This window comes from Neolamprologus multifasciatus, chromosome 18 (assembly GCF_963576455.1).
Source record: "Neolamprologus multifasciatus chromosome 18, fNeoMul1.2, whole genome shotgun sequence".
In the NCBI taxonomy this organism is placed as follows: Eukaryota; Metazoa; Chordata; class Actinopteri; order Cichliformes; family Cichlidae; genus Neolamprologus; species Neolamprologus multifasciatus.
In genome coordinates this window covers 13,100,200-13,124,990 of record NC_140456.1, presented here as the reverse complement: position 1 = coordinate 13,124,990, position 24,791 = coordinate 13,100,200, and the positions used below count along the sequence as shown (strand labels likewise).

At 40.1% G+C, this 24,791-nt stretch overlaps 1 protein-coding gene across 1 annotated transcript in view; it reads right to left on the bottom strand.

Annotated features, from left to right (window-relative positions):
- The window catches only part of insra (insulin receptor a), a 54,787-nt gene extending 34,056 nt beyond the window's left edge, over window positions 1-20,731 (bottom strand). The window contains exons 1-2 of the mRNA XM_085139514.1: window positions 19,426-20,731; window positions 8,625-9,173 (exon numbers count right to left, since the gene is read on the bottom strand). Coding sequence (XP_084995640.1) covers window positions 8,625-9,173; window positions 19,426-19,519 — 643 coding nt within the window. The 5' untranslated portion in view covers window positions 19,520-20,731. The remainder of the gene's footprint in view (window positions 1-8,624; window positions 9,174-19,425) is intronic.
- Window positions 20,732-24,791: the final 4,060 nt, after the last annotated feature.

Sequence of the window (24,791 nt, the reverse complement as noted above, 5' to 3'; positions counted from 1 at the left end):
CAGAAAATCCTTCATTTCCCTACAAACAGCTTACGAGCAGCGAAGTTTGTCTTTTTTTTCTCCGAGCTAAACTCTCCACAGGTCAGCCTTCAGTATTTTGGTCTCATAAAAGTGTCTGCCGCTACCGAGGCGACACTCTAGGCCTCAACGTCCATTCATAACCTCGGAGAGGAAGCGGACCAACAAAGACAGGAACAATTGGGAAGACACTCCGTGAACTTCTACAACCACCATTGTTTAGAATGGAAAGGGATTATGGCGCCAGCGCTGACTGCTGCGTGATGGACCTGCGACAAGGTCGACACAGAGGACTGGCTTGAGGTCAACGGCGAGGTGGGGCCCATTCCCTTACCCCCATGGTGGCTTTGCTTTTCCTTCCGATACGGCCTGCATGAATAACTGATGCGTTCATATCCACGATTACACCACAATGTTACTCCCGTGTTTCCTAGCAGCAAGACTAAACAATGGCCGCCCGCTCTGTCTGCACATACACACTGGCAGAGGTTATGTCCCCGTGTGATTTATAGTCCGTCTGTTACACAGACACACTGACCCTGACAAATCTCCCAGTTCATCTCATGATTGGAGCGCAGATATACACGGCATGAGCCCAGGGTTATTTTGGGTGCTCCATTTCAAGCGAGGTCCGGCACACGATCGTCACCTGACCCGCTCGGGCTGTTTCGCAACAATTCCCCGATTGTCAGATGAATCAGCCTGCACACGCGCTTAGTTTGAGGCAGGCTGTGTCTCTGCAGAGAGCCGTACTCCACCTCATGGATGCTTATTAAATATGTAGCAGACACAGGTGAAAGTTGCTGTGGTGGCAGGGGAGGATGGTACCCGCTGAGTGTCTCATCTCTGGCAGAGACTAGAATTCAACATGTGTGTAAAAAACAAGCCACCTGGGGTCTCAAAGCACATTTAAAGTGCAATTAAAGTGAACTGGTGAAGGGCTTGCAACAGAGAGCTTTTCGGAGCAGATTTGATTACAGCAACAACAAAGCCACAGAAAAATCTGCTCGAATGATTGAGGAGTGATGCTTAAAAACCCCCACTTTACTTCAGCTGACACAGTCATAAATATATCGATCAGTTCCACCCATGAACTCCTAAAACATTGTTTCTCCAGCGTCCTTCAAGCAGTATTTAGCAGTCTAATATAAAGATCTTTGATACCAAACACAGCAATTTAATGCTCGCCTAAGTAGTGTATGATGGAAAGCTATATCACATTTCTGTTGAGACTTTGCAATAAGTCTGACAACTTTTTATGTAATCAATTAATTAAACAGGAACGGTTGGACCCAGATACCCTGTAGAACACAGATGGCTGGAATATCCAATGACAATTTAATGTTTGCCCTTTATGAGCCTCTGCAGGGAGCAGTGGTGACAGCGTTAGTTTCAAATCTCAAAGCTCTGAAACCGTCAACTGACTGGCAATCACACTTTCTGTTTGCGCCAAGCAGCCTGCGCAAGTATATTCACACATTTTTGTAGCCAGTGCGGCGAAAGACACACTTAAAGCCCGCCCAGCTCTGCTTCTCTTTTATATCACTGATAAAACAGTGGATGCTCATACTGAAGTCTGCACGTGAGCAAGAGTTGAGACAGCTTTTTTTCTACTCTCGGCTCTGTATGATGAGCTCAGCATTTTGTTTGTAAGAGCCAGCCAATCAGAAGGAAAAGACTGAGGCACTAAAACAGCTTGTTTCAGACAAAAGGCGCCGAGTCCAGTGTAAGAGAAATAAGGATTATTTTGAACTATGAAAAAAAATGCTAAATGAGCATTATAGGTCTACTTTTTATGACTTTTTAGCCTCTCAATGACAGATAATGCCTCAATACACCTTCATTTCAGTAAATGTGATTCTTCATATGTTCCTCAAATCAGAGCTAAACTGTTAGTTGTTAAGTGAAACACTGCGCACTAATCCAATTTGTTTGTTATTTCTTCTGGCACATTCGCCTTACAAATTAAAAGACTACTAGATAAGAAAGACTAGGGGACAGTGAAGAAGCAACGCTGCATTTAATTCCTCATCCCTCTCTCTCACGTATAAAAGGACAAATCTGACAGACACATTGGAGAAATGTCCGTCAGCAGAGTTAAACAGTGGAAAATATTAGGATCATCAGTGGAAGCCCTGGATTTCTGATTGAAGCACATCCAATATTTTCAGCTGCCAGCCCCTTTAAGGACTCAGGCTTAGCTGACTTCTTAACAGCCAAACGAGCCGTACCACATAACAGCCATTACCAAACCATAATCAAATGCCCATTATCTTCAGTTGAGCGTTGGCAAGAGACAGCACTTCATTAAAAAGAAAACAGACTCAAGTACAACATTCCCCCTCGTCCCAGCTCACAAGTTCAGTTTTTAAAAGGAAAATAAAGGCCTGGTTTGTTTTCGCCTCTCAGACAAAAAGCCAGAAGACTTCAGATATTAACAAAAATATGCACAGAAGAAGGAGTATTGTAACCATCGACTGTTAGTGGCGACCATGTCTTTCAAAGTAGGTGTCGATATTTTCTTTGGCATAAAGGCGCTGATTTGGTTTGCGCCACATTAGATGTCTCTTTAAAAAGACGTGCACGTATTCAGCTTGTGGAGACCATGTGGCCATAGAAGCACGTTCACACAGACCCTTGTGAGGTTCAGCTGATCTCAGTGTGCATGGATGGTTTAATTACAGGACAAAGCAGTTGCATTTAATAAGAAATTTTACAGCTAAATTACAGCCTACACACGAACTATACGTAGTGCCATTCACATAATCTACCAATGACACCAAACGATGAGGTGAGAGGACAGTACACTTATTGCACCATTATTCAACTGGCTTCATTTATTTCAGGGTCACTTGTTGCAGATTTGAAGGAAACTGTTCTGTAAATTACTTTCCTGGTCACAAAAAGAAAAATATGTGCGTCTGTGGATTATAACCGGCTGCTTTGATCAATTAACAATGATCACATTTTTAAAAATACATTCTATAAGCTTAATATTTGTCTATAATAGTGAATTAAGCCTGTCCCGTAGCCAAAACATGCCTTTTTAAAAAAGGCCTGCAAGTTTGTTTCTGAATGACCAGACTGGTTGGCTTGCCTGTTGAAGCGTCTGCTCCTGATTGGTTGTTTTGTAACAGCTTACTGTTTAAAACCTTGTAACTCTGGTGCTGATAGAAACTGACAGCATCATCATCATCATCTCGGTCCTGTCACTGGTCTCCAGACTCTTTCTATTCCTTCTATATTTGTCGAGTACGTTTCTTTTACTCCTCCTGTTCTGTGTGTATTCTAGAGAGTTATGGCCAGTACATGTCTTGTGTCTTGTTTGTTCACTTAGGGTTAGGCAGCATTCCTTTCTGCAACAACATCTCTGTTCTGTTTGTTCACTTTGGCTTTAATGCACCACGGAGTGCGCTGCTTTCGGTTTAATGTCATGTTTTCTCTTATATGAATAAATAAATCACTCTTCGCTGATAAACCTGTGGTTACCCTCGGTTACACTGCAACTCCCTTTATTCTTTTATACTAACCTACTTTACAGAAAAATGGGGAAAATACAAACAAGCACTTCATTTGACAGTACAGTTCTGTTGTACCGTGTCATGAATGATGCTGTAAGCAAGTCTAACAAGTGTCTAACGAGTGTCTAGCGGTGACGATACAGCTCCAGTGTCCTGGCACATTTCCCCGGGCTAATTTTAGGTGAATATTTGGTTACTGGTGTTGAATAGTGACGTGGCATGTCTTAACCTGTACAGAAGTGGAGCACCGATGGAGTTCGGCCTTAAACCTCCAAACAACATCCAGGCTACAAGAGAGTGGGATTTTAGTAAATGACTTAGTTAAAAAGAGCTAAAATAAAATACATATAATTGACTTTTCTTTAACATTATTTACCTTTTATGTTTATGTGTTATTATTCAGGTTATTTGATATAATAACTTCAAAGCATAGTCTGTTTTGGGCCTAAGTAAATACAGTTACTAATTAATCCACAACTTAGCTGTCTAATTGGGGGGTGAGTGTGTCATTTTCTGTAAAAATGAAAAAATAAACAAAAACAATCTTTGTATCTTGGAATGACTAAACTACAGAAACACCAGTGGACTGTACGTGGATTTTCTGTCTGGTTATTTAGTTTTAATGAAACTTCATAACAAACAGAATTGAAGCTGAAATTGGACATTTCAAAGAGCAAATTGTAAATATAAGAAGGGAGCAGGGCGGTGTCTCATTTTTGCCACTATTACGGCTGTTTACATGGTGTTTTTTGCGCGTCTGTAGCTAAATCTAATTCAAATTTGGTAATGAGCATCTCCGGTAACTGTGCTTTGCCACTATGCTGAACGGAAGCTTCCAATTTGGGGTAAAAAGGAGGGGGAATCTGCAGTGGCTGCTCGCCGAGAGGCTCAAATTACCCCTGATATAGAAGCAGGAAGAGAAATGGGTTGTTACTCCAAACATGGGAGCCAAGCCAAGCCTCGTGGTTGCGCAGCTTTGTTTCGTGCTGTTGTACAGACTGCAGAAAGAATGTGTGTGTGTGTGTGTGTGTTTAAGAGACCCACAGTCACCCCTGGCACTTAACCACTGTCTATCCAAAGCTTCCTTTAAAAATAACAGTATCACAGTATGATAAATTTTAGTTCTTCTTTTACAACAAAATAAAAAAGCAAAAAGCAGTAAAAGTGATTAATTATTATGCATTAGAAAGAGGTTACATTACATTTTTCTTTTATTATCAGGTGTATTCCTGTGTTTATATTTAACATGCATGCATGTTCCTTTGTGTAAATCATCATGGAAATAAATGCAGCAAGTTTTTGGAAAGCCTCTAACTTGAAGCGCTCCTGTAGGTCTATAAAAGCAGTGACAGGTTACATCAGAAGAGGACACCGAATGCAACACTGTGCCCTGTGGTTCTAGCTGGAGCTTAACGGGTCTTTTCATGCTTTAGTGAAAGTAGGCAAAAAAAACCCGCAAGTCACAGACCACAATACCGCAGGCCCATGACTGGAGATCAGTGCTTGCCAGCCAACATCTGGCCTTGATTCATTGTCTCGATTAGGAAATCATCGGTGAGACTTTTTATTTAAACACTTCCGGATTAGATTTACTTCACCGCCACCGCAAACTGACAACAGGTCTTCTGAGCCGATTCTGCAGATACTTCAGACGGACTTCAGATGACTGTGAACCGAGTGGCCACAAGCAAAAAAGTCATTAGTGGAAAAACTATAAACACACTTCTCAGTGGCAAAGGCGCTGCAGAGCGTAATAATGGGGTCCCGCTCAGCGCAACAGAAACTACCGCTGCTGCAAACAAACACTGGTTCAGTGGACTTGTTACACTAATCTAGGCAGTCCCAGTTTTTCAGTGGGAGCCGAAACTCACACCAGTGCCAAACAATCAGCCACAACCTTAGTTTCATGACTGTTAATATTCAAACTGTCACTGCCATTGATCAGTGGCCATGAGTATTATTCACTGGTGGAGGATCCACTCTTAAGGCACCTCCTCAGTTCAGCGTCACTACTCCCTGTCCAGGATATCCATCCTCATCACCGAAGGAGGGACCACTGGCATGTAGGTGTAAACAGACAGTATAGTAACGAGGTAGCTCTTCTGTGTTGTGCCATCAACTTAGCTAGAGGTTGTTTGGTTTTCCTGATACTCTTCATCCTCTCTGGTTGTTTATACACTACTACTGTATTTTGTGGTCTCTTCTCTTTCCCCTCTTTCCCAACCAGTCACAACAGATGGCTGCCCCTCCCCGAGCCCAGGTTTCTTCCTGTTAAGTGGGAATTTTTCCTTCCCAGTGTCGCCAAGTGCTTGCTTATGGAGATCAAGTGATTTGGGGGGGTTTCTTTTTAATATCGTAGGTTCTTTACTTACAATATGAAGCCCCTTGAGTTCAGTTTTTGGTGTAGTGTGTTATTTGGGGGTTGAAAGGCACAGAGATGCTGTGTTTGGAGCTGTTCCGATAATCTTGACACATATGGGATCTCCAGTGGCTTCAACTGAAACTTTACGGTTCATAAACCTGAGACTGAAGAAGACACTCAGATGAGTGATGAAACGTTTCTCCCACTGAAAGCGCCGCATGCAGATGAACAGAATCAACTTTCTGGGATTTCCTTACCTGGATTATTGAGCATGCATCAGGACATAATGTAGGCAGTGTTGTGTAATGATATGGGCTGAGGTGTTCAGGCGACACCCATGTGTAAAACTTTTCTCAGCACTTGAACTCTTTATGTGTAAATTGGTGGGCTTGTTGTTGTACAGTAAAAGGAACGATAAGTGCACTTACGAGGGTAATGAACAATGATGTCTAACGTCTTCTATACAACGTCCCCACAACATAAGAAATGACGACACTACAGTTTATTGAGAGTAAACATTCACAGACTAACTGGAAAGGTGTTGCATCACATTAGAGTACAGTTCAGGCAACATTGACACAGAGCTTGGCCTACTTAACTTACCCTAGCACATGACAGAGGGCTGACATTTCAACATCAAGAAGGAGCGACATGCCCATTTTTGTTTTGTTATGTTTCTGTATTTTATATTTATGAGATTTACTCTGACACAAAGACATGTTTTGTTTCTAACAAATACCCTCATCAGCTCTTATTTAAGTTGAACTGAACTCTGTAAAAGCTAGACGGGTTAGACGTGTGGCAAAAGCCAATGGAAATAATGATGTACCAATGAAAGAAGCTGAGAAGGGCTCTGCAAAGCTGCCACTAATCGCTGGCAGAAATCATAACAAACTAAAAGGCAAATCTAATTTTTAATGTTAGACACAGTTTCTTATATAATCATGGAGAAAAAAAAACAAAAAACATGATTTTTTTGACTGCTGCAAACACTAAATGGTGACATAAAGGGGAGAAAAACTAAGCCGAGTTTATCTCCAGATAAAAATGGTGGCTCGTAAATAGATCTCAACTTGAGATAGAGAAATCTGGACATTATTTAACAATAATCATTATAAAAAGATCTGAACATTTCAATAACTCCCTTGATTAAAATTGTTGAAGGAAACAAATGCATTGAAACCAAATAGCCCTCACTTGGTTTTATGTTTCGATGGAATTTCATTTTATTATGACTTTAAATCCTCAATTACACTGAAAAATCAAGCTATGAGGGAGATTTTGCTGCATTACATTTTGTACTGAAGCCCTTGTTTTGTGTTGTGCTATGTGTAATCCAGGGCACAATTTTCCTTTACATCGCTGACCTTTCAGCTGTCACTCCCCATTAGGCTCAGCTCGAGCCAAAAAGAGAGCCTTTGGTCAACAACAGAAGCAAAAGCGATTCACCTGTGTGGAAATAACAAATATCTTTCAACAAAATGAGCACAGCTTGGGCTCTGGCAGCCCACAAGTCAAGCTCGACCAGCAATCAGTGCCACAACACATCAGCCGATGCTTCAGCTGAGTTCCTTCTGCACATCCTATTGGCAAAGATCATATGCAATGCCAGTTAAGATGCTTTAGCCTGCATACAAAAACCTACTTTAACTGCTTTAAGCCATTTTACAATCAGTCTGCTGTCATTAATGCCTGCTATGTCACGAGGAGCTCCTGTGGTGCCCTCCATGCCCTTTCATGGTATCCACACGGCCATGCTATCCATACAGGTAGCCATGTTCTTTTGTTCATATTAATATCAATAAGGGTATAAGCAAAGAATCGAAACGGGTCAATGTCAAACTGCATCATTCAGAAATGATCACACAGCCGAATACACACAACCTCAAACATTGTTAGTGAAAACTGGACATTATCCTCCTCGTGAAGGCCAGATTTATTGCAGGACTGTTTTTTTGAGACCTTTTAAGTTTTATCTTTGTATATCTAGCGCTGCATTTGATACCGAGATACATCTTCTCAAAAGCCCTTTTTTCTATTTCATATGCTCCGCCTTGCTCATTTAAAAAACTTTTATTTATTATTATTTATTACTTATTATTTATTTTTGCGTTTCACTTATATGCAGATGATTTGAAGATTTACGTGCCACTCAAACATCAATTCTTCTGAAGGTCCTGCTGCACTGTTTCGGGAGATATTTGGACATGGATGGCTTTAAATGTTCTTAACTTAAATGAACAGAGAGCAGAGGTCAATGTGTTCGGTGCTCCTGACTTTGACCTCAGCCCTTTAAAAATGTTTTTAAAAAAATCCTTTGCAAGGAATCTAGAAGTGTGTAACAACAATCCAAGTTTTGACAAACCTTTGCAGTTGCTTCACCAAAACTGTGAATCAAACTGGCCAACATTGGTACTTCTCTGAAATTAGACACCTGAAAACCATTTTTAATGTTTGGCTTCTAAATGTTTGAGTTCAGAGTTCCTTTTATTTGTGTTGTTTCCTTTCTTAAAGGTTATCATTTTGTCCTTTGTTTTATGTTATTTGATTTTATTTATTTTTTGTTTTTAATACAGCACTTTAGTCAACAGGTGCTGATTTTTAAATGTGGTATATAAACAAACTTGACTTGACATGGATGAATGGATATGTTAATAGGTGATTGCATCACAGAAAGCACACGTTTTAGTTTTAGTAGATAATCTTAATAAAAAGCTGCTTACTTCTCTGACAGTGGTTGTGGGTCCAGCATCGTTCACTGAAGTGCCCATTGAGGGTGGTCGTCTGGCAGGTGGTCTTTCCGACTGCCGCCCCTGGACACACATCGCCACACTCTCTGTCATTCTTGTTGGCCACGATGTAGTTGTCCTCCACCGAGTCCAGGATCTTGGACCAGTCCAGGGTGGAGAGATAGCAGAGATCAGGGTTCTTCTCAATTCTCACAGCTCCTCTGGTGATGTTCATCAAACTATGAAGGCCGATCTCGCGCAACTGGAGCATCTCAAACACAACCAGGGCATAGTTGAAGAAGAGGTTGTTGCCTCTGATGACCGTCAGGTTGGGGAAGAGTTCGCTAAGGCTCTCTAGCCCGTAAACTCTGAAGAGCAACAGATAGTCGGTGATGACTGTCAGCTTGGGGAAACTTATGCCTCTGAAATCCTCAGGCCTGGTCCTGAACATGAGTAGGATCTTCAGGTGGCCTTCAATCACAGTACAATTCTCGAGCGTCCGCAGGTTGGTCACATTGTTGCGGATGTCCTTGCTTGGACAAACTGAAAAGAGAATCAGAAAGACAGAAACATATTCTTTAGAAACTAGTTCTAGTGTCACATACAGAATAATAAACGGTAAATTGGTGGAGAGGTTCAAATGTACAGTACGCCATTAAGAGTGACGAAACTGTGATGCATTTCAGAAAAATGTTTTGGCTCTTGGGTGTGAAGACAAAAAAATTTCTAAGGACAATTAATCTTATGTGTTGTCTGCTCTTCTCAGTGCCGAACGTGCATTACACAAGATGTCTGCTCTGTGCACAGGAAAAACAAGGTCGAAGAAGTAAGACGTGACAGATAGGGGGAAAAATAGATCTCTTGATAATTAGGAGATATTTCTTTCCTGAAGAAAATATGTGGCTATGTCCCTAACTTTGATAAAGACCAGACCATCTTCCTTGACATTTTGTTTAGCAACCACATATCTGTCTGTGAGCCTCTGTCAAATATGGAGCGCTGTCATCAACGTGAGGCTATGCTCATCCTTGGTTATGCCGAGTTGATTTGTGGAGTTGCTTCTGCAACTCAAGACCATAAAAAACATTAGCTAATGCATTAAAAATATTTGTCCTTGGTAATGGCCATGTATTGCACCAGTAGCAGATTTGTGGCTTTGTCAGTGCTCACCCAGACACATGATCCTGTTCGATGAGAAATTCCTCAACTATGCCACCCCGCAGACGGGTTACATGTTTTTCTGTCTACTGTATTGCTGTGACGCAACACGTGAGATTAATGTTAGCCAGAAACTATCATTCGTCTGTCAAGTGTTATTTTGACACCACTGCTTATGTTTAGTCCAAAACTCAACAATATTACAGCTAACCCTAAGAACCACAGCAGTTTCTGGGTATTTTTTTTTGAAATCCTGTCACATTTTTACTCACCCTGAACTAATTTTCCTGACCTGCATATTTATGTAAACAGAACATGCCCAGCTCGAAATAGAAAGAATTCAAAAATAAGGCACGAATTAAACATTTTTGGACTTTTGATGACTCTGCCAGATGTAAGAGTCATGCAGACATAAAATTACTTTTATTAATTGCAGCAGAAATTAATAAATATTAATAAATAAATTGATTTCTACAGCTTTAGATGAATGTCCAATGTGTTGTAAGAGCTACAAAGAAAAATACACACAGGGAGTTGAGTATAAAGAAAACTAAAGGAAATTTCCTAAAATGCCTTTTTTCAAATCAGCCAAACTCTTAACCTCATGGAAGTGCTATATGGGTCACCCCAGCCTTAGTCATGCTGGAGGTGTGCGGCCTGCTGAGAGTGGACTGCATTTGTTTACCAAAGGGCCAACCGCTGAGCCGGGGACATCAACCAGTCAACCGGTCAGCCGTGTGGAGACGAATGTAACCACTAGGTGTACTTGTCTTTATGGCCGCAGCTCATTTTACACCTTCTGTTGCATAACAGTACAAGACAAGCAGAGCACAAACACAGAGTCCAATCACCGGGAGACTGAACAACAAGCGTTTCACTTTGTAACCTTAACCAGGAAGCTAATTCTCCAGCACTTATCTGGAGTTGAGCTTACAACTCGGAGGCGTGTTTAAAACGGAGCGTAAAATGTTCAAATGTGGGTTTCAGCCGCTGCCCATTAAAAGCAGCTCAGTTTGTTAAAAGGCACATTTCTCTTTTTAAACTACACAAAGATCAGCAGCTCTCCTTGGAGGCACTGCTAAGTTGTAAGCACATATGACGGGCCACAATCCTTTTACTTTCAGCACATCTACTTCAAATTTAAACTTTTCTCATCAAACTGACTGACAAACTGCCAGCAGCCTACTGTAGATCCATTAGGAAACACATTTACAACTACAAGCTTCTCTCTGTATCATACAAGGCCCCACACACAGTCGAGCAACGCCATTAAAAAGAACAAACAACAGCCGAAGTTTACAATACGAAGGGTCAGTGGCTGTGTAGTCACAGCTAAGGCAGAAAGCAGAGGACTAAAATGAGAAGGGGAATAATCACAGGGCGGCGAGTGCAAGTTCCTATCAGTGTACACTTTCAGCCAGGCCAGTATTTTTAGCACCACATTCCCAATAGAGAATCTAATACACTCCAGTCCTACTGATAGTGGCTCACATTGGAAAGTGGAACATAGCAGCCCTGGTGTGTAAGTGAGGAATTTTGGAGCAGCGGCAGAGAAAGAAACTGTCCGAGCACTCTTCTCTACCTGCGAACAGCAAGTTCAAAAACAAAACTTTGGCAGACAAAAACTAAGGCGGCTTAAATTTAGCTCATGACAACATGTCATGACTGAAACAAGACAAACTGGGACCGCTGATGAATTTACATGCTCCCCGTATTGTGGAGAAACAGAGAAACTGGGAGATTTCACAAAGGTTTCTATTGTCAATAGGCCAGCTCCCACTCTCCATACATCCCTTACTCTGAACCAGAGACTGAAAAGACTGCTTTGAGTCATCAATTAGAGCCGTTAGAGGGGCACATTTCTATTCACCACAGCCATCATGTCTCTTGCTGCCTACACCTTTGAGAGAGATGAACTTTATAATTAATCGAATAGGAGCACTATGATAGACAAAAAAAAACAGGCATAAATGTATTAATAATAACTATAATAATCACAGTGTAAATGTTTTCCCTAAATGAAATTTATAATGAGCAACAAATCGCACGAAAAGACGAAATAGAATTCTTTTGAGCAACATATTCTTTTATTATGAAAAACTGGGTCTTTTAACACCATTTATCAGCAGGATAAATAGTTGGTTTTGGCCTCTTTGGGCATTTTATTAATTATCGCTCAAATAACCCAGCCTCCATTTACACGTCCACAATATAATACCGTGTCTGGATTATCTTATCTGGATGAGGGGAAAATGCAGATCATTAGCACTGAAACAACATTCTGATAAGCAGTTAGTTAAATAATCAGCTTCTCAGAGCTGGAGGAGATTTGCTGCTTTCAATGTAAATTATTCACTGTAAGGTGAATATGTCTGAGTTCTGAACATTTGGTACATCAAACGATGAAGAAATATAAAGAACGATTGGAGATTGCGGCTATGTTTCCTTTTTTTTTGCGCCACGGACCAGTTTATGTCCGACAATATTTTCACGGGCCGGCCTTTAAGGTGTCGTGGATAAATACAACAAAATAAAACCAGTACTGGTACCAAAAAAATACGATTTATTCATAACACATGGGAAAAGACCCAGGGAAACTGAGTTAACGATGAAAACGATTAAAAAAAGAAACTCTAAAAACCATACATTTCACACCCGACCCTTAACTCTTGTGGCCTGGTACCAAACGACTCACGGACCGGTACGTTGTCCGTGGCCCGCTGGTCAACGGTACTCTCTCCAATCCCAAAATGCAAAGAAAAGCTGGCGCCTGGAAGGGACTTAACTTACAGTGTACACTTAACAGTTAGGTTGGTTCGAGGTCTGAACACCTTCTCGTGATACATGAACGACTCTTGAGTTCATCTGGAAAAAAACGAGACCAGCTCCTCTAAAGGGTCCTGGTGCAGTTGTTTTGGGCTGCACCCAAATGCAATTACATCTTCAGAAATGAAGATGTAATTGCATTTGCATTTGCAATTGCATTTGCAATTGTTTTCCTGCTTGTTTTCACCAAGCAGGAAAACAACCCAGAGTTCGGTTTAAATGACTAAACAGTGCAGACATGAAATGATGTCTGTGAATTTCAGATGACCACAAGAGATGGTGTAAAATAGCCGTGTGTCCTTTACGTTGCATGCGCAGAGGTCGAGACACAATACCAATAAAGTCACACTTGTGACCTTGGCGACGCAAGCAACCTGACAAATGGACGTGGTGCCCAGCTGAAGTTTGGAAAGAAGATGAAAGTGAGATGCTTGCTGGGTGCCTGGCCCCTTTATTAAGAATGAAATACAAACACGCTTACATCCGGACGTCTGCTCGGGTCCGCATGAGGTCAATTTTATCATGGTGAGCACAAGGATCCGTGCCGATGTCCATGTGCTTGCATGTTATTTGTGACCATGTGGACTAGCGTACAGAAAACTTACATAACAATGCACAAATTACACATCTCCAGCTTCCTGTCTGTGTCTGCAACCATATATATACATGGCCCTAAGTGAGCGTGCTGCCTAGGATGAACACGTAGGTAGGAATGTCTATAACGATACCGGCAGAATTAAGCAATTCTCGATACCCAATTCAATACGTCCATTTCAGAATAACAAAAGAAACGTGATACTTTGGATGTTTTTGAAATTAACTCAACTTAAATATATTTTGGTTTTGGTGACATCCCTATATTTAGGAGGCAGCACATATAACTCACAACTCCAGTGACTAGCTGTGAATTAACTGGACTCCACTACTCTCGCACAAACCAGTGCAATCCGACGTCACAGACTTTGTACTAATGTCCAACACAACTTGTGCACCACCAGGTAGAAAATGGCTGCAGTGCATGTGTGAAGGGGGGCTATAGACCATATGATAAGTTGCAGCCCAACAATTATTTTCAAAGCTGATAATTAAGCAGATTATTATTTGTCATTGTTTAATAATTTTATACAAAAAAACTTTTTTTTTTAAAGCCAACTGGTCTGGAACTCTACCTTATATCAATATAACCCAGTTTTCCAGACATGGATTCATGCAGCGTTCCTTTTACCCCTTTTACCTCAGAATCTGGATATTGGAGCTGGGAGTGACGTCATTCCCAAGTTGACTGCATTCCAGTAGTAGCAGATGGAAAAGCAGCCTTTGTTGTGCTCCCTAGCAAGGTAAAGCCATTCATCCATCATTAGCAATACAGCACAATGCCTGGTTTTATTGCGCTTAAAAACATCGCTGCAGCACATCCGCGTGCGTGTGTATAGCTTATATAGGGAGTGCTGGATCGCTGCCTGCTAGTGAGTTGCAAATACACAGCAGCGGCAATACAAATGACAAGTTTTACAGTTTTACTTGTGTTTAAGAAGTCAGGGTTGGTGGGGCTTTTCTGACTTTCAAAGTGCGCAATCCAACTTAAGGGTTGGACAATGTGAAAGAAATCTCACATCAGAACACAAGCAGATTAATTCTCCTTTAACCAGCTCATCGACTAATCGCTCTAAAAGCTCTACGGCACATTATTGCACTCAGATTCATTGGGTGATGTTTGAAGGTGGTCTGCTTCACGATGTAATCAGTCTGTAATAAAAGTCAATCAGGCAAAAAGGAAATCCATAGAGGTTGATCACATTTGAGAGAAAAACAAAATCTACCCACAAGCTCCAACAGTGTGACCCAATTCTATATAATAATGAAGCCATAAAGCAAACAAGACCACACAATTAATTTCATGAGTAAGTGCAGACACAGTTATGATGTTACCGTCCTCATAATTAATCCACACAGTTAGCAGATTGTGAATGCCTCGTGTAAATCCCGCCTAGGTCACAAGTTGCACTTTAATTTGAATCAACATGCACTAATCTATAGCTCACTGAAGCTTTAATGCAGAACACAAATTGTGTGCATATGTGAACCAAAAGGAGTCAATGCTGCACAGTCTGAGCGCCACAATCTGTCCACTTTGTGCTCAGTGGCACTACGTACAAAACCGCAATCCTTTCACTACAGCTGCAAGCATCAACAGGCACAGACGGCTTCTGATGTAGAGAAGGAAGTGGATGGGGGGGTTCGGGCTGTTAGGCTGATGGTGTATATTATCACTGAGCCTCAATAAGCATGCAGGAGCGCAAGCACTCAGTGATTGCAACACTTCCCTTTTCTAAGTTTCACTGTTGTGTTGTTTTCTCAAACAGGGCTACAACTAACTGAAGATTCACAAACTGGCACGTGATGTGATCCTCTTTAAGATGGGTGTTAAAACCTCAAAGTGAAAATAAAAAAATTGTAAATTAATTGTAAAAATAAGGTTTCATTTATCTAACATCGTGCTCAAACTATTCTAAGAATTATTTCAACTAAATGTTGTATTTATTAAAAAAAAATCCAACTATCTGCTATGGAGAGCTCCTGAGCACCAATTACAGCTAAGAAGTTTATCATTTTTCTATTGTGCAAGGTCAGATATTACAACAGCCAGAAAGTGACATTACTACGACTCTGAAGAGATGCAACTTTCTTCAGAAATTGGTCAAGAGTCAAAATCATCCTTCGCAGTGTAGAATCTCTTACAAGAGTCCAGAAAGCAGGCGTGGGTTGAGAGTTTAATCATCAAATATGTCAGCAACTGGGAACCACAGCACATTAACAATACAGTGCCAAAAACAAGGAAAACGTTAAAAACCAAAGAAATCAGGCCTCAGTCTTTAAATAGAGTGAAACTGAGTAAAACAGAGAGCCCGACCACACCACAAAGTTCCCCCTTGGGATTGTGTGATTTGTATACTGTGGCTGTGGACCAAAGATCATTTAGTACCCACTCAGCTGCACTCAAACATTATTCTCTCTGCTGGTTAGCAATACAACCCCCTTTTTATGTAAAAATATAAATCACAACCCTATTATTTGTCCTTCATTTTAAATTTGGGGCGCCTGTTACTTTGCAAAACTGCTGACACAGTGCAGTAGCAGCCAAAACAGCTAATGTCACTACTGGCTTTAACCACCGGGATTCATAAGAGCCTTTAAAAAAAACAAAAAACACACAGAGTTCATACAAACAGCACGAGCACCAAGGTAATTATTACCTCTGAAGTGTGACAGCACGCTAACAAGCATATTTTCTTTAAACAAGGCCACAGTGTCAAGGGTAAAGATCAGAAACTACAAGGTTTCACCGTCAGCATGAGTGGATAAAACGAATGAGTGCAGGTGTGTCAGATCACCGTTTTCAAGCAGTGCATAAATTTCAAACCTGAACGTGCCAACAAGGATTAGAGAGCCATTGTTTCGGGTGACAAATGCAAAAATCACACTATTGTATACATGTCAACTGCACTTGTGACTTTGGTACTTGAGGGCACAGTGGCAGCTTGTGTGTAGTGTTTTTGAAGAGGTGGCGGGGGGAAGGGACAGTTTCATCGCCCTACAATTGCTCTTCTTGTCGGGTGGCGTAAATCAAGGGCGCCAGGTTGCTGGATCGCTGCCTGATTTTTTGACCAAAGTGATGCTTGACAACAGGGTGCTGGTGGCTTCATGGCGAGCCCCGGCTGTTTAACGCTCTTAAGGTGATATGTTATCATGGCACAACAATAACACGACTCGACCACCTGAGCCCTTGAAGCGCGACGTAAGGGGAAATAAGATAGAAGCAGCTCATGCTTTTATATATTTTATATTTAATAATATATTTTTAAATTTAACCCCATCTATTAGTTTGCTCTGATAAGACCTTGAATATTTATATAGTGATTTATTTGTACTCCAAGAGCTGGAACAGACTGATGTAAGGCCTTATTTTTTCGCACTCTTTTTTGTTCCCTTTGCTTTGATTGATGTCGTCTTTACTAAAACCAAAGTAGCGTCCAAATAACAGCAAAAAAACCCCATTTTTATTTGGTACAAACTGCGCAGTTGGCTCAGTGTTTGACATTTCCTCCATGATGTTTTCATGTCACAGACGGGGGAGTCACAGAACAGTCATGTGACAGCACACACAGTATATTTTAAAGGTGACAGTACATAATTTGGGGAAGTACTAACAGAATTTAACAACAGAGCAAGATTACACATATTAGAGGTTCTGAAAGTCGGTTGCTTTTTTAAATTAGAATTAACTAGTCTGTTTTTCCCCCTGACGTTAAAACAAATGTTAAGTTAGTCAGCAGGAACATCTCTAATCCCTCACAACCCCAAACTAAGCACCTGTTTCTGTTGCCCTCATTTGGAGAAAAAATTATTCAGTGAAGTAAACTATGTTAACAAACAATTTTGCATAAATTTCTACCTGCAGGCTTATTTTGTTTGAATTTGTGGGGTTTTTTCTACATTATTTGCTTTCGGAATCGTAAACTTCTGGCACTTCAAGTCATATTTCCAGTTTCTTGGATGTATGTACTGGCAATTACTCTTCTTGGTGACTTGCACTGTCACATCAGTAAAAAAGATGACACTTATAAATGACTTAAGCTGATGTTTATCACATCAGTTCTGCGGTCGCCAAATGTTCGAAGTGTGAATGTAAAAAAAAACCAAAAACAAAATCTTTCTAATCGATCTGTGGTACTTTTTACAGGGTCCAGCTAAAAGCATAAAATACACAATATTTACCAAAAATGGTGACGGCTTCAACATTTTCAATTGATGTTTAGTAAATGAAATCAATTCACGGTGAATATGAAGTTTCCATTATTAAGTGAATTTTTCCATCAAGCTGAGCTGGGCAGCGAAAAACAAGTAGCTCAAAAGATTTTCTGACTTCAACACTGGTCAGTGCAGCTTATGAAATCGAGCAGTGTGGGGCCCAGGTTCCACTCTTCCCGTCTGTGGTTCACCCTTAAGTCTGAGAGGAGCGAGAGGGGGGCTGCACGGCAATTACACAACTTGCTTCAGATTTATATCTTAAAATTCTCGCTCAGCCTGACTTGATGGCATCGCTCCAAACGCTCCTCATTTAAATCTGATGAAAGGCAAGAGACTGCGCTTTTTCTTTTTATCTGATTGCCTCTTACGTCAAACCAATGCCATACAGTGAAGCAGTATGAGTGTCAAAGCTACCTGGGGCTGTGCACACACTGTACAAATCTCATAATGTACATACACGGGAGGGGCTTCTGTTTATCTGTTCATCTGAAAATGTGTTTGTGTGCTTGTGTCACAGAACTGTACCAAAAAGCAGAGCATTTTCTCTTAGATATTACAGTAATTAAACAGGATTAAAAGCGATGAGTACAAAATCGTTTTTACTTTGCAACCGCGCACAAAATTGACCATCAAATGAACCTACAGGCAAACATTTTTGTAAACAAACAACTTGAGGAAAAATAGTTAGTTTACCAGTTTACATCGGACTTTTGAAGATCATATAAAAAAGGCATTTACACCACATTTAAAGTCTGATTTTAATATTAAAGTCATTTTAAAAATCCACACTTTGGGAGTAATTTCACAGTAATTTCGGGAGTAATTTCACTCACTAATTTCATAAAACTCAGAAAGTATTGACAGATGCACCAAACACGAGCCAATATTCTTCCACCAAAGGCTGTGACAAGCATTATTTCAACAAGTTATTCTGGCTGGAAAATAAGGAAACAACCCAAGAGTTATTTGCAGATTTAAAAAAAGGTTTTAAAATTTTTCTTCTGACCTATAAATCAAAGATAACCTGGAATGAATCATCTGCTCTGATAAAAACTGAACTTCCTGGTATATGGGGCAATGACTGATCTCTGCCATATCACTGATCTGCTGTGCAGACATCTTTAAAAATGTCCCACACCTTTTCTTAGTAATATTTCCCTTATAATAAAGATTCCCACAGTGGAAAACTGTCAGTTTGCAGAGTCACTGCAAATGCCGTTCATTCATTCTTATCACCAGGGTGTAGAAGGGATTGTGAGGGGCTTTAAAGAGGGCTTATTGTCACATTCCTGCACAGAGCAGAGCAACAAGCCAAGCTTAAGCATCTACAATAACAACCAATTAATTCTACTAAATTCTCAGACTACTTACTTAATTTGTTTACAGTTAGTGCAGACTCACACAGCCGATAACTGCTAACCTTTGTCCCTTCAATGCAGGGGCTGTCTACAGCACTGCTGCTGCAGCCTGCGTGCTTTTTATCAACTCACCATCACTAACAAAACAAGAGAAAAAAAACAGTATGGCAATATTGCAGCAGGGTATCCGACTAATCAGCGGGATGTTTGCTTCATTTAAGAGTAAAACCGTAATAATAATAATAGTGATTTACTGTTTTTTTGGATGTTCATATAATAACTACAGCAGCTACTACGTGGGTGTAAATATCTGTAGATAAAGAAAACCTGATAAGTCACTTATGAAATCGATCAACCATTATCTTGGCACTATTAAAATATGTGTAAAGATTTGTTTGATTGCTTTCGTTAACCCAATCACTGCAACTGAGGGGCATTTTCGCAACACTTGGCTGTCATTTTTTAATTTTTTAATCAAGCGTAATTTCAATCTGTGCGTTTTCCGCTCTTTTTTCGCAAAAAACTTCTGCTTTCTCTCAGGGTAGAAAACTGGCATCTGCACAGCACAAACAGCTACTTACTCTAAGTTTCACACAGTTTTTAAAAAGAGCTTAACAGGAAATGTGAAAATTGGTGTTACTTACTCTCTGCACTCGCTTGGTGACAGCTCATCATAAAGCAGACTGCGGTCAAAACAAACCCCAAACGCAAAGTCCGGAGCCACATATCTGACACCATGCAGCGCTTACTCCCGGTCGAAAATCAGAAAAATATAAAAAGAAAAACCTCCCGACGAGCAGGACAGCTCGGACTTGAGAGAGAGAGAAGTACCTTCAGGAAACTGGTTTTGTTTTGCGGCGTGGGCCAACAGGTAAACAAAAATAAATAAAAGACATCCCGGAAGATGGGCGGAGGAACGACTCCAACGTGTTCAGTCAAACACAAGCTAGCAGTACTGCTGCTGCTAAAGTTAGCCACCTCACTGTGGGGTGGGGGGCGCCACCATCAACAAACGCCAACACAGGGCGTGGGTGCTCTTTTATGGCTTTAAGTGCTTTTTGGTTGTTATTCTGGCCCAGCTGTGTGTCAGTGTCGGTGAAAAAAAAAGTGCAAAAACGGACTCGCTAGCCGAGAAGAAGCTGGTTAGCGCTGGTGCTACAGTTGAGCTAGCTAGCCTGGCTCCTGCTCCACTCCAGCTCAGGCCACAAGCGAAGTTTGCGCCGCTTTTCAGCAGCCCACTCAGTTAATTTTAACTTCACCAAATGCGACGCGTGGCCACTCGGCTGCAATGCATTTCATCCTCAAAAAATAGAAATGATGCATGCACGAAAATCTTAATAAAAGCGAGCTTTAGTGTGATTAAGAGGGATTTTTTTTTTTTTTAAAGGAGTCGTTTGCTGCTGACTCGATGGTTGTGGCATGCGTGGCGTAACGTTAGCGTGAAAAAAAGAGGGAGCGAGATAGAGAGACAGAAAAAAAGAAGAAAAATCCCATCAAGTCCCACAGCGAGCAAAAAACAGCCCAGTTTTCATGTTTGTGTTGTGAATTTTGTCGGCTTGGCTGGAAAACTTCCTCCACAGTCCGTGCAGATATTTCAGCAACACTCCGCTCTCCGAAAGGCTGACAGCGCAGACTTCGTCGCAGCTCAGAAGCAGAAGCACCACTCTCCTTTTTTGTTTTTGTTTGGGAATTTAAAAAAAGAAAAGAAATTCACATACACGCTCCAACTTGTGCTCCGTGCACTGCACGGCGGCCCGCTACGGTCAAAAGTGTGTATCTAAACGAGAGGAAACTAGGTTTATCGGAGTTTATAGTTGTTTTTTCCTTTTCTTCTTCTTCCACACACAGAGGTAGGTTGTAGAGTCTCCCTGGTCCTGTAGGATCCCCTTCTTCCCAGCCCCTCCGCCAGTAAACAAACCCTGCCAGTGAGCCAGATGGGCTTGAGGGGAAATACGGACTGGAGCTTATTGGATTACACAACAAACTGATCCTACTGTGAGCCGGTAACGCGTTAGAAAGTAACACAGTTACTCCTGCGATTAATTTGCAACAAGGAGAAGTTTACATCGAAGACTGCTTTAGATTTACTGCCGCGTCACTCGATTTGAAACGTACTTAGAACTTTAAATGTACGACTACAGACGAAATAATCGGTCAAATGATCGATATAAAATTCATCAAAAACTCCCAATTAATCTTTTTTTAAATTATTGTTTTTTGCATGTTTGTGGTTGTTGTGAATTTGAAAACAATAATCATTTACACTTTATGAAATTTAAAGACCTAAATATTAATGATTAGCTAAAAAAATAATCATTCAAGTTGCTGCCTAAATAAATTACTTTACCATTTTACCATTTAGAGTTATTCCTTAAATATCACTATTACTAACTCCTAATACTAATACTATTACTAATAATAATAACAGTAATAATACATATTTATATATTTAATTTAATAATACATTTTTCTTTTCAGGTTTAATTTAATTTTATTTGAGTAGACAGGGTAGTTTGTAATTCTAAAAAGAAATTATTATTATTATTATTATTATTATTAGAGCCTTGTGAAAATTAATTAAAGGAAAAACAACAGTTTTGCCAGTAAGCATAATCACTTTGCACTTTTATGTGCATCTCACAATTAAAAATATTTAAATAAGCAATATTTACTAGTTAACTATATTTATACATATTATTTATTTATATATATATTCATATATATGTATTCTGACTTGAAGGAATCCACATTTTATGGGTTTATTACACACACATAAAAAAAAGAAAGACAATAAACCAAAGAGCATTTGTTTTCCTTAACAGACGTCACACAGGAAACACCCAAATAAGGAACAGAGAGCTCCAAAAAAGGCCAGATAACCTCCGGAAGTAAACATTATTCAATTCACGAGGTTACTGATCACATACAGTGAAACATAAAGTTCTGAAATCTCCTGATTTGACTATATTAGGTGCACGCTGTGTGTACAGACCCACATTCTTTGTAAATTTATGAACCGAACAAGCAATATTGTTGTGTATTAGCAGACAAAGTGTTCCTTTAAAATGACACTGATGTGATTATGGGTTAGTGGTGAAATGAGATGGATATTTACTAAAGTTGTAAACACTGCTGCCAGTAAAAACCCAAAGAAGTCAGTCAAACGTGAGGCGAATTATCAGGTAGATAAAAGAGTAGTAATGTGATTATCATAAAACAAGGCAATGCCCATGAACTTTATCAAATGCATCATTTAGAATTTTTGTTTATTGTTTTTTAATCACTGTTTTTATCAGGTTATTTAAAACATTGAAGTGAACTCAAATTGTGCATTTTCCACCAACTTCAATCCTCTGTTAAAAAGAGGATATCTGGACTTCCTTTTCCCGTCATGAAGTTTAACTTGTTTAACTTGTTTTGCGCAATTTTACTGCTATAGTTATTAATTCAAACTGTAAACCACCGTTTACAAAAAGATCAGCTGACATGGGCGTATTCAGAATGAGCTGCAGAACCTTTTAAAATGATAATAAGCATTCCAACATCTTAAGGTGGGTGCATTTTCACAGCTGAGCCTGTGATTTGGGATGTTGGACTTTGTATGTAATCACAGATCCCCAGTTTGAGCCCGGAAGGACACACAACACCAGTCGGGCTCAAACCCAGATAAATGGGAGGGTTGCGTGAGGAAGAGCATCCGGCATTAAAAATAAATAAATAAATTTGCGCCTAATCATGAAGATCTATCGTCTGTGGCAGGTCACTGGGAAATAAGGAAGCAGCTGAAAGTACCTGTCATGTAATCACAGTGTGTTACGTTTAAAATGAATTGACGGGCACACAGTGGCTCCTCAATTAAAATATTTTCAGATAAAAAGTCGAGATTTCCACGTTCACATAATCTATACACGGGAGAAAAACTAATTTGGAGGATTTGTGCATTAATTAATTTAGTTGTTTCCTTCCCTCCAGTTTAATCCAGGATCACATGCTGTTAAGGAAAGAGCCAATCACAAAAAACCTTCTTTAATTTTCTTCCTGCTGGTAACTGTCTGGCACTTCTCGAAATAGACTAAGATTCTCTGTTATTTAGGAAACCGAGGGAGAAACAGTGAGGAAGGAAAATCTGTTTGCAATCCAGCCATTGTTTGAAAACAGAACTTGATTCTCCCTTTGATCCTGCGATGTTCTCACACTCGCAAAAACACCAGGATTACATATTTCACACCGTCTTCACAACTCAGCTCTCACGGGCTGAAAATATCCGAGACTGTTCTTCCTGAAAACTTTTTTTTTTTTTTTAAAAACCCACAATGCCATCTTAATCGTCACCGCCAATTCACTACCTGTTTACATCCTCCATCAAAGCTTGTTTGTTGCAAGATAATCATATCCTGTTGTTTGTCTAGCTAAAATAAACCTTACTGGAATAATCAGAGCTGCTCCTACAGGATTTCTGTTTGTCCCATGTCTCATGTCCCATACGCTGGGTTTACTCTGAAATACCCTCTGGTTGGCATTTATCTGTAAATCACTGCAGGCCGTAGGAATGACCACCAACACCATCTCCTGTTGATGTAGGCATTGATTCAGTGGGAAAGTGACCACTTATGGGAAAAACAGGAGGTATCTGCCACAGCGTGTAATGAAAGGTAAACTCAGAGTGTCTCATGTGCACAACAACATGCCTGAAATGGCGAAAGGAAAGCCGAAGCTGCGGGGTCAAGAGGTGATGGTCGCCGTCGCTTTCCCACAAGCACAAGTGAGAGAAAGCTTACCAGTAATTTGTCTGCTGGATTTTTATGCAATGCAGGGATGTGCAGGATTGCAAATGAAATAGAAGAGAATTGCAGCAGTGTGAATTTTATATCCTGAGCCTAATCCCATGTGGAGTGTGCAGCTCGTAAGAGTGAGATGTCCTGATGAGATTAGAAAGTATAGTAAGTGGTTGGATAAATCCATGTCCCACTTCCCATTCATGAGCTACCCTCTGGTTTATTTGCTTTATTTTCTCATAACGTAGGAAGAAAAGGTTAGATTTTCACTTTTCCTCATATATTGTGCTTCTAGTGGGGCAGAAGAAGACACATCCTAAACGTTTGTCAAATCAAGCAACATTAAAAAATACTTTTATCAATCTTTTAAAATTCTTTAAGGGTCTTACAGTAAAGCGTAGTGGTTAGATTATTAATGTTAGCATGAGTGGCTGTCTCCACGTGTTAGCCCAGCAACAGACTGAGAGCTGGGATAGTCTTCAGCCCCTCCGTGACCCTGGATTGGTTAAGCACCAGAAAAGAGATGGATGGATGAATAACAAAACAATAAAAGGAGATAATAATCGCAAATTAAAAGCAAAAAAAACAAACATATTATAAATGTTCTTATATCTTACTTGTGTTACTTATTGTTGAAAAGCTATCCACCTCCATCATTACTGAATGTCTCCTGAATTTCAATGTGATAAACTGCAAAGTTTAAAATACCTTCCTGATGAAGAACTAGAACCTGACTGATGTGAGATCTTTAAGACCAATATTTGATGAGCTGAAAATCCGATGTAGCAGACAATACTTTTTTCCTTTCAGACACATGAACAATGTATAGATTTTCTAAACAGTTATTGTATGTTATTGTATGAGTCTTTATTCAGATATTACCTACTAAGATTGTCACAACTAGTCATGGATTTCCAAACACGTGTTTCTAAGAGGGACACTGCGGGACTACCCTCTAGTGATTAAACTATGAAACATCTACACTTTTAATGTGGCTGAAGGGTGTTTCTCCTGTCTCGTCTTTACTTTTTACATTTACATTTGTCAGCCGATACCAATAAATCAATAAATCTCCAAGATGTATTAGTCAGGCTCTATGTAGGGCATTTTGTCTCTAGTTTAACCATTTTGATCAAAGCAGATTATGTACCCTACTCTGCTACTTTGACCAGATTAGGGTCATTATGTCTCAGAACTATTGATGTGTAATTAAGGCCAAGAAACAATGACCCAAG